Genomic DNA, 10,389 nt, shown 5'->3' on the forward strand with positions numbered 1-10,389 from the left:
CACCAATTTGTTTTTCTGTTTATTTTTTTGGCATTGTTGCATCGATAACAATTTTACATGTTCAAATGTTTGTTTAATATATCCAACTATGAGGCTGCTGATACGAACTTTTGAACATGAAATAACAATACGACACTATAAAACATGGTTTTTGAGCATAAGCATATGGTCTTTGAACAAACATGATGACATAAAGAGGTCCTTGCTTGATAGTGACTCCCGTCAATTTGTTTGCCAGTTTATTTATTCAGCATTACTTCCAACTATAATTTTTTTTTCTCTCTCTTTCTTGGTGGCTTCTTTTGTTGTGTCCAATGATTTGATGAATTGGCCTCTGTCTTTTTGTTTAGGCTCTATCATCTTATTCACTAATACATAACTTTCTAATGCAATCAGTTTGTCTATTTGGAGAATCCAATAAAATCGAAACGATGTAGAGAGATTAACATGGCCCCGCTTAGCAGCGGAGACAGAAATTTTTTTTGAAAAGTCACTATTTCACAAACTTTTATATCTGAATGAGCATTTACATATATAACAAAAGTAAATATTACAAGACCTTAATGTAAAACTCAAGGAAAACTGAGACACTAGTTGCCCACACCAACACCAGCCTATATGTGGCCCCACAACTGCCTCATCTCAAATGGTCCAAATGCAATCAAATCAACTTTTCTGCTAAGCTAGGTCTATGTCCACGAAACATTATGCCAAACCATGCAATGTAATAGGGTTTGAGGGCATTTTTTGGGCAGCTTCTTTGTTCATAAGCAATATGGGAATTAGATATTTTGCATCTCCACCAAACACACGACTGCATGTTCGGGTATGAACATGAACACCCTCTTGTCATAGAGTTGTTTCCTTGTAAATTATTTCATCAGTTGAAGTGGTGAAATGCAAACTTTCAAAAGCTAAGAGCTCATTTTTGGATTAATCAAAAGTTGGGTCTAATTTTGATTCCGTTGGAGCACATGTGGTTCTCAAATACACTTTAAATATATAACACAACGTTAAAGTCTTGAACAAATTGGCCTGTATACATCCAACAAACTGAGTTAAGTAAGACTATTTTTTTCGGTACTTATACATAAGAAGGCAGTGCGTGGTCAATTTAGTAATGCGCCCCACTCAACTCATAGAGCATGGCGCCAATAGGAATTGAACTGGTGTTGTTCATATGAACCAGTTTTACCAGCTATGCAATCCTCCATTATAAGTTAAAAGCTGATAGTTACTGAGTCGTAAATAAAAAATTTATGTTTTAAAACAAGAAATCAAGAAATCGGCCTAGATGAACGATGAGGTGCCAGATTTAGCGAACAAAAAGGAAAGGAGGCGAAAAAAGAAAACGGAGGAGAGAGGGGGGTGAGTGTGAGCGTTAGCATACATTTTAGATTTTACTAATTGCAGCACCCTTGCGTTTCTCAACTACGCATAGGCCGCGTTCGTTCGGAAGAAGGGAAGAGAGCGATAGAGACCGTTCTTCGTTCTTTCTTCTCTCCCTTCTTCTTCTTCTTCTTCTTCTTCCCTTCCGTCTTCTTACGAATCTATTAATTGCGCTCCACTTTTCTTTCTCTATCAGATATCTCAGATCCGATCACCTCATTCTCTTTCTTTCTTTCTTGCGGTTCCGAGGTTGATCTCCGACGACCCCGGCCTCGTCTAGATCGGGGGGGCGACGATCCTTGGTTTATCGACAAATCGCGACTGAATTTCGACAGGATCGGCCGTTTATGGCGTCCTCGGCACCTAGACCTGGCTACACCGGCCATCCTCAGGGGCCGCCCGACGCTCTAGCCGCGGGTATTCAGAACCTGTACGTGACTCGCCCTAACGCGCCGGTTACACGTCCTCCGCCCTTTGCCGGCGCCGGATCCTCCCCAATGCCCATCGCTCGCACGGACGCACCTACGTACGCTCCTCCTCTTCGGGGCGTGTCGCCTCCGCCGTTTGTGACGGGGAATATTGGGCCTGGTCGACCGATGGGGTTCGCTCAGCCGCCTCCTCGGGCCGCGTCTAGGCCGGGCCCGTTCTCCGCTTCGCCGCCGTCAAGCGGTCCGACGGCTATAAGTAACGGACCAGCAGCGTTTGTGCCTCCTGGATCTCGATTTCCTCCTACCGTGCAGGGTCCGCCTGGTTTGGCGCGTGGGCCTCCGCCGCCACCCGGCGTACGTCCGATGGCTGATAGTCAGAACGTTCCCGGCATCCTGCCGCAGGTTCAACAGTCTCGCGCCCCATTTTTAGGTGGCAGCCAAGGAGTACCGGGTCCAATGATGCAGCCCCAGGCGACGCCGTTCGTGGGCGCTAGTCATGCTTCAGTTGCCCCACCGATGCAAGCAGCCCCAGCGCCATTCAGCGGTGGCCAATCTGGTTCACCCACTATGCGGCCGCCTGCACCTCCGTTCTTGGGAGCTACTCAGAGCGTACCGCCGTTGATGCAGGCACCTCCAGCACCATTTATGGGTAGCAGCCAACCTATGCCACCTCCCATGCAACAGCCTCCTCCGCCATTTGTAGGTGGTAGTCAAGTCATGCCTCCGCCACCACCACCCACGTCCTTACCGTACGACTCCCAACCATGGCCGAGTCAGCTCGCTCAGACTCCACAAGTAAGAAAATTGAATTGTGAACACCTGTGTAATTCACTTGTTTATGCCGGTGAATCACTTCGAAGTTCTTTTGAAAAGTTTTTATATTTTCTAATCATGCTTTTTTTTTTTTTTGGCGATGAACCCTCTTTCTTTTTCTTTGTCTTGTATATATGGCCTTCTCCATTCTTACGCTGTTTGTTGGTATATATGGTTGCCTCTCTTTCAAGTAAGATGTTGAATTGATTGGAGTCCATCTGAGAAAACACAATCAAAGGTTCTTAGAATGCCATGCTTTAGAAACGATTATTTATCAACTAGAGGTACTTGCCAAAGAGCCATAAGGTTTGGATGTGATTGTATCTATTTTTTTGGGATGTTCCTGTTTCGATTCATCGTTTTTGTGGAGTCTTGTTGCTTGATTGATGTTGTGTTTGTAGTCAGTTACTGTCAATCCCTTCAATTCAGGGAATTTTCGTTGTATTCATTTATAGTGTTATACTCTTTAATAAATGCGATTTCTTACTTAGACGTATAACAAATTAAGCGGTTGGGGGAAAAAATGGGAGGTTTCTCCGCAAGTTGAACTGCTTTTGTGTGACCTTAAAGAAGACGTATATTACACAGATCATGGATCGCGTAAGAAATTACTTGATTGGAAATGCTGTTTTGCTGGTAACTCAACAGGGCAGAAGCTATGCCACATGGGTGCATGGTGTTGTCTGCAGCGGTTTTCTGAAAAACTTGGGTTCTTATATATATATATGTGTGTGTGTGTGTGCATATATAGTTCACAAACAACAAACCTAACAATTTACAACTATCAAGCTGTCATAGTATCAATCTATCAATATTTCACTGAAAAAGAATTGTCCATGTTCACTAAAATAGGTTCACTACAAACAGATTAAAATTAACATAAAAACCAATTATAAAAGACCAAGACAGGTGATAAACCGGATTATATAATAAAAGTGAAACAGATTAAATCAGATCGTTACATACAAAATAGATTACAGAATAAAGTAGGACGGATTATATATGTCAGCTAAAGCTAGTTCACAGCACACAAATTAGAAGTAAAATAAGAACAGATTAAAACAGATTTTAAGACACTAAGATAGGTTATACTTATAAAGCAGAGTGTATTAATAAAAGTAAAGTATTATAAAATAAGTCAACATCAGATTAGTAACAGATTATATAACTAAAAAAATAAAACTAAAAAAATAACAACAATTCAATAGAACAGATTATAACAGTAGCAAACAGGAAAGTCATAATTAACGTAAGCTGTAAGGTGTGAGGTCATGGTGCTTGGAGAGAAACACCATAAAGAGGGCTCTTTCACCATCGGCCATTGCTGGAAGTGATGAGACAGGGAGGCTGATGGTCACCCAAAAAAAGGCATAGAGGAAGCTGATAGCTGCTGGTTGAAGTTGTCGATGAATTTGGGAGAGGAAATTGAGAGCGAGAGAGGTGTCACCACCACCCACTAGTTGTCAGAACTCAGAAGAGAAGGGGTTTTTTGTCAAAGTCATTGCTACTCGCCTCTAGGGGTGGGCATCGGGCCCGGCCCAGCCCAGGCCCGATAATAAAAATTATTTTTTAATTATAAAATAATTATTTTTAATAGTATAAAATATATTTCAATTATAAAATACACATTATTAAGTTTAAAAAATAATAACAAATATTTTTTATAAATTATTTACGGGCTGGGCCGGGCCGACCCGGGCTGCACAACCGGGCCCGGGCCCGACCGGGCAGGGTACCGGGTACACGGCGGCGGCCCGGCCCGGTACCCAGGCTTACTCGCCTCTCGGTGATTGGTCTTCATCAAATTCATTGGAGGGAACTGAGATAGAGAGAGAGGGAGAGAAAGAGATGGAAATGGATGGTTGTTGCTGCCAGATGTCTTCTTGCTGTTGCTGGTTAGTCATGGAAACCCAAACACAAAAAGAGATGGAGAGGGAGAAGGGACTTATGAAAATGAAGCTTCTGGTGATTTTGGGAGCAAGAAATTGAGCCCTAAAGCTAGAAGGATAAACCTTTTTTTTTAGTAACTTAATTCTATAGGGTTTGATTGCACCTGAGTGGGCAGGTGCAGTTACTGCAATTGACTTGCATGTTACTCAGGGTAAAAGCATTTTCCATCTGATGTTTCAAGCTGTCATTTGATAGCAAAGTTGCAAAATGAAAAGGGTGGAATGGACTTTCTATAATGGGTGCCTAATTTTCGTTACTTTTCTGCTGTAAGCAAAATCTGGTTGTATTGCCCAAATGCACAATGGTTCATGTGCTTAACACGCTTAACAATTTTCGTACTGCACCACAATTTATGAGGGTATGTCATTATGCAAGCGAAACTACATAATCAACCATTTGAATTGCCCCATATCTATGAATTCATGGCTGTGGATTTTGTGCTACCAAATATTTAAATCTTATACCATGCTATAAAGTAATTGAATTTACTAAAATGGTAAATAAATCATGCGAAGCATATCCAGAGGAAAGAGGGAAAGAGAGAGAAACAAAGGGAAAAGGGGGAAGGAGAGAGAGAGGAAAAAAGGAAGAGGAAAAAGATGGAGAAGGAAAAAAAAAAAAAGTTGGGCGCTGCCAGCCACACCCGACTCGGTCAAACCAAGTTGGGTGTATTGTCGGGCCGCACCCGCGTTGACTCAGGTGCGTCACCATTTTTGGCATATCCTTGTGACTTAGACCATTTGTTTTCTAGCTTAAGGAAAATTTGATTATGTATGCTTCTGGTATCATGGTTCAGAGCCATTAGTTTAGATGCTTTTGAGCTTGGTGGGTGTAATTTGCAGTTTTGCATTCCATACAACAGGGTTCATGTGCCATTGTGTTATGAAGTTGATGGTCTGCTTTATTGCTTATAGTCTAATATTTGATTTGATTCCAAATCCACTTGGTCAAGTTCAATGAGAAAAATTGTTTTGGTACTGAACTTGATGTTACATGTCTAACCTAATTACATGTAAAAATTAGATCTATTTTTGTCTTCTCTATAATTCCATTTGAAGATGTTAAATGTCTAAAGACTCTAAACCTAATTACATGTAAAAATTCACTCTAATTTTGTCTTCGGTATGACCCCATTTGAATGTCTTTGATTCAATGCCCTACTGGCTATGTTGTCAAAGGCTTGCTTAGCAGCTAGGTCCCCAAGCTTGGTCATTCACCTAGCTAGCTGTTTTTATGCAAAATGCCTTGAACTTCACTTGGGACACCTGATGATGTGGGCCTTACCAGTGGTAGACCTGCTTAAGCAGGATCTTGGGCCCTCCAAGGAAAAACTGATGAACTCCATTCCATGACACATTGTCTTGGTCAGGGTCATGGCCTTCCAACTTGGCTTAACCAAGTTTTTGCAGGTTGGATATTCAAATAAGTTTGGGTACTCAGTCCAAGTTTTAGGTGGATCCAGGTTCGGACTGAGAACTTATGATCCTAGAGGGTTGCTGATCTGAGGGAACACCAAAACCTTGGTTTAGGTTGAGGGAGCCCAAGAGATGTGTGGTAAGCAGTGGGATGATGGGGTCGTGTGGTATGTGGCAGCAGTTCTGGGTCATTGCAGTAGCAGCCTACACATGGAAAGATACTTCAACACATGTCCCAAGACAGAATGGAAAGGTGGGGGTTGGGGTGGGGTTACTAATGGTTGCTGCAACATTACTATTTTTGGGATGGGGTTTATTGATGGGATGAGTGAAATGCTATCCTTCCCTACTGTGCTGGGTTGAGTGAGGCCGTGCCTGCAAGAAAACATTGACAGATTCTTTTGTTATTTTTTTTGCTTGCCAAGACTTATCCCTTAGGTTTAGTTTATTTTATTGTAGGGAATCTGATCTGACCCAGTGGTTGCAAAGTTGATGTCGAAAACAGAGAATTTTTGTTAGAGAAATTTACATATATGTGCAGAAATTAGATTGCTTGCAGAAACCAAACAAGTTTCAATTGGTCTATCTTTTACCTGAATTGAGTTAGGATTTTGGGTGTGATATGACAGCTTAAGTCAGAGTCGTGTAGGCTTCTTTCACGGTCTTTCAAATTTGCTTATATTTAGGTCCAGTTAATTTAGAGAACATAGATTTCAAGTAAGGATTTTGGTTATTTTCTGTTTCATGTATATCGTTTTAAAGTGTTTATTAGTTGAGCTTAGAGTTATTGCTCGTGAGTGGGTCTAAGCTCTAGGTTTATGCCCTTGTTTTTCTTTGTTCTCATTTCTTTTCAAGTTCGTCATTGCAGCCGCAGGCACTTCTGGATAAATGTAAGGGCGGATGCATTCAGTGGAGGAGTTGGAGCACAAGTCAAAGATCTAAATAGACACAGGGTTGCCCTTTCAAGCAACCACACTTTAGGAATTGTTTATTTTAAACTAGTAGCATCACTCTTGAAGAACCTTTTGACTTGTTTCTATTTGAGGTAGTAAATGTGCATTGTTTGGTCTAACTTAATATCTGTTTGTTCCCTGTGTTCGATCTGTACTTCTCACTTATTGGACTCTTAGTTTCCTCAAACTGCACAAAACTGCTAGTTCCACCAGTGATTTTGCAGAGGTTAGGGACCGACTTTTGTATGGTTTTTGGGTCAAAGTTGGGTACTGTTTTGTTATGGATATATGTCGATACATCAATTTAGTTGATTCTTGGTTTTACTGTTCAATTTGATAGAAGCTTTTCCAAGAATTGGTTGTTTGAGACTGAAACACAGAGGGATTGGTCTCACTCTGAAAGGACCAGGGTTAGATCTGGACCCATGAAGATGACAGACATGCTGTTGAAGCAATTACCACCTGAAACCAGCTCGCCTGCTCATCTTGTTAACAGTTAACTAGTGTTTCTGCAGTATGCTTACAACATTACACAAAAAATCAAAGATACTACTTGCACACAAAATGGTCAAACATAGAACTATATTTGCTTCTAGTTTACAACAAAATACTTGGATTGGATTTTGGTGTGCTATGCATGATCTACAGGTTATTGGATGTACGTGAAGTTCATCCAACTCTAACTCTTTGTAGGTACTGGGGGCCAAATTGGAGCTCTATAGACGAGGTCGTTGTCAAGCTTGAATGTTCCAATGAATGGACCAACATGTAGCTACTTAGCAATGGCTTGTCTATTGGCCATGCTTTTGGTCTCCCTAGAGTATTATGCATGCATTCTTTTTAGTTGGCATGTGTTGTTGCATTTAAGTTTCAGTTGTGCTGTATTATTTATTAACTATATATATTCTTGATAGGTGATCAATCTTGCAAATGCTCCATCAGTTGTTGGCAAGCATTTAGACGATGAGTGTCTCGAAGATTTCATCAAAGGCCTTATTCTCTTTGTTTCTTCTTTTTTTCATGTTGAGAGGAGGTAATTCGTCTTTCTCTCTCTCTCTAAATTTTTCAATGTCTGCTTTTGCAAGATCCCATATGTTCTTGACCTTAAAGTATAAGACAAACTTCTCATGAAAAAAATTGAGAAACTGTGGAAGATCGTAAAACATAATGGCAAAAATGAGAATGAAGAAGTCAATAAAAATGAGAAATAGGGCCAAAGATAGTGATCCCACTTGAGTCTAGCAGCAATCTGCTGCTACATGGTTGAATTATGTAGACATGGATCTTGTTAGCTAGCCAACTCCTTTGGCTTACCTTTTTCGGAAAAATTATGGCATTACAAATTATCTTGTGTTTGAATGTGCTACCACATTGATATTGCATTAGCTAATGATTGGACACTTTGGCCCACTTAGTTACTTTCCATGGTATGGGCCATGGCCAAAAATCTTATTTGTTGTAGTGATCAATCATTTTCTTACATGTAGATTTGCAGAGCCGCTGGATGCAAGCCCATCCTTGCCGTATCTGATCTTCTGGAACCCAGCCAAATTCTTGCCTCTTTTTATGAAGCCGCTCACATGGCTCAGGTAACAGGTCATTATAATGGATGATATTTGAGGGAGAGAAATTCTTTCATGTTTTTGATGGACGTCTGGAAAATGAAATCATGTAGGAAGTGGTGTTTGAAGCATGCAAAAGTTGCAAGGAGATGGTGTTGAAGGAGTCCTTGCATATGCACATGGTTATGTGGGTGGTTCTCCATTGGAGTGTTCCAGTGTACCTTCTCATGCTTTGTCGCATTGAACCTCTTCTGGTTAAATTTTCACTAGATTAATGATGATAGTTTCCCGTCTAGTATGTTCCTTGATGCTGAATTTCCTCTCTGTTATATGCTTATGGGGGCTGGTTTTGTTTTCTACGAACTAATCTGGCTCTGAGGTGATGATTACATTTATTTGAAAGCCTACTTACTGGAAGCTGATTTGGTGATGTTGGTTTTATGCCTGGTAGATGAATCAGAATGAGAAATGGAGCCTATGGCTGTTATTAGTAGGTGAACTGGCATGATGAGGATGGTCTCTTCATTGGTCATCTGAATCAGAAACATCCGGAAAGAGAAGCTTCTCTCATAACTGGAAAAGATGCTACTTGCATCCGCAAACATGGTAAATGGATATAAAATTGCTGATTAGAAGCTTTTGTTTTGAGATGTTTTGAGTTAAACGAGTCTTGTATGGGTTTTATGAATCTCCATTGACGTAATGGAAGTTGTTGCTTGAGTTGAATTTATAATTGATACCTTTTCTGTACGTGATGTTTGGCTAAGATATAGCTTTTCTCAAGTGTATACTTGTAAGTTACACTATATCCTGGCCAATTGTTACCATTGTGCAACTGTTACCTGAGATTTGCCAGAATGCTGCTTTCGTGTTTTATATGTGATTTTTTATGGCATTCTTTCTAGAAGATAGTTACTACTGTAGTTCTTTAGAAATCTAAAAATATATTTATTTATCATCAAACACAGAAATATAGTTTTGGAAATATATTTCTTAGTCATCACACACACACATCAAAATGGGAATCGGAAAGATTTTTTCCATTCATTTTTTCCAAGAAATATATTTCTATATCTTCAATTCCAGATTTTCAGGCCATCAAACGGCCCCATAATGAAGATGTAAAGTTTGTCAATGCATGCAAATCATTCCCTTTAGTGGAGAAGTGCTGAAGTTTGCCAACGTTTGGAACACAGTCTTGAGGTTCTTGGAGTTGCAGCCTTGAGGTTCTTGGAGTTGCTGCAATAGAAGAAAGGTGATTCTCTTTTTCCTTGTCTGGGGGGTATTGTTTCTTGCGAGAGCTTTCCTTCTGGTTTGACTTAAGTAGATTGTGCTCGTTTTCTTTTGGATGTCATTGCAGGAAGGTGTTCCTGAAACAATCGATCTACTTCGGAAGGCTGGAATCAACTTTTGGATACTTACTGGTGATAAACAAAATACAGCCATTCAGATAGCGCTCTCTTGCAACCTAATTTCTCCTGGTTAGTCATGCTTCATTCTTCTTTTTTCAGAAGCCCAGGTCACTTCTTTCTCTTGCAACTCTCTCTCTCTGAGATAAGTTTGAAGGAAGCTTGTTGTTGTAGCTCAGAGAGACAAGAATGTAGACGAAGAGGACGAGTAGGGAAAGACTTTAGAACCTCCTCTCTCTCCTTCATGCTTCCTTTTATCATCCCCTCCAGGATTCTGTCGTTCACCCTTGTCGCCAGCTCTACCACTTCACTTTATCCTACCTCCCATCTGGACCATCCCTGGTGTAAAATACTGTTTTGAAATTGCTATCTTTCAACAAATAAATTTTATACATAACATGATATTAATCGGCTCATATATATAAATAAATAAATATATCATATATTTATTTATTTAATCTGATATGTGC

General features: G+C 40.4%; 1 protein-coding gene across 7 annotated transcripts; it reads left to right on the plus strand.

The window, feature by feature from the left end:
- Positions 1–1,369: 1,369 nt before the first annotated feature.
- On the plus strand, positions 1,370–10,327 carry LOC116249878 (leucine-rich repeat extensin-like protein 5). 7 transcript variants are annotated; one of them, XM_050076836.1, is made up of 7 exons: positions 1,370–2,612; positions 6,864–7,981; positions 8,436–8,537; positions 8,624–8,727; positions 8,962–9,116; positions 9,597–9,765; positions 9,871–10,327. In XM_050076836.1, exons 1-2 carry the CDS (start codon positions 1,737–1,739, stop codon positions 6,939–6,941), a joined length of 954 nt encoding a protein of 317 aa, XP_049932793.1. In that variant the 5' UTR covers positions 1,370–1,736; the 3' UTR covers positions 6,942–7,981; positions 8,436–8,537; positions 8,624–8,727; positions 8,962–9,116; positions 9,597–9,765; positions 9,871–10,327. The 7 variants fall into 7 exon arrangements, with proteins under 7 accessions (XP_049932793.1, XP_049932794.1, XP_049932788.1 ...); XM_050076837.1 differs by having other exon boundaries at positions 7,642–7,981; XM_050076831.1 differs by having other exon boundaries at positions 1,372–2,612; positions 7,863–7,981.
- The last annotated feature ends 62 nt before the right edge of the window (positions 10,328–10,389 follow it).

The sequence above is a fragment of the Nymphaea colorata genome, chromosome 3 (genome assembly GCF_008831285.2).
Source record: "Nymphaea colorata isolate Beijing-Zhang1983 chromosome 3, ASM883128v2, whole genome shotgun sequence".
NCBI lineage: Eukaryota > Viridiplantae > Streptophyta > Magnoliopsida > Nymphaeales > Nymphaeaceae > Nymphaea > Nymphaea colorata.

Bases quoted from the DNA above. Each gene is read 5' to 3' on its own strand.
- LOC116249878 (XM_050076831.1), top strand. From the start codon at position 1,737: ATGGCGTCCTCGGCACCTAGACCTGGCTACACCGGCCATCCTCAGGGG. The intron at 2,613-7,862 runs GTAAGAAAATTG...TATTCTTGATAG, and splicing joins AGCTCGCTCAGACTCCACAA to GTGATCAATCTTGCAAATGC. The intron at 8,538-8,623 runs GTAACAGGTCAT...GAAATCATGTAG, and splicing joins AAGCCGCTCACATGGCTCAG to GAAGTGGTGTTTGAAGCATG.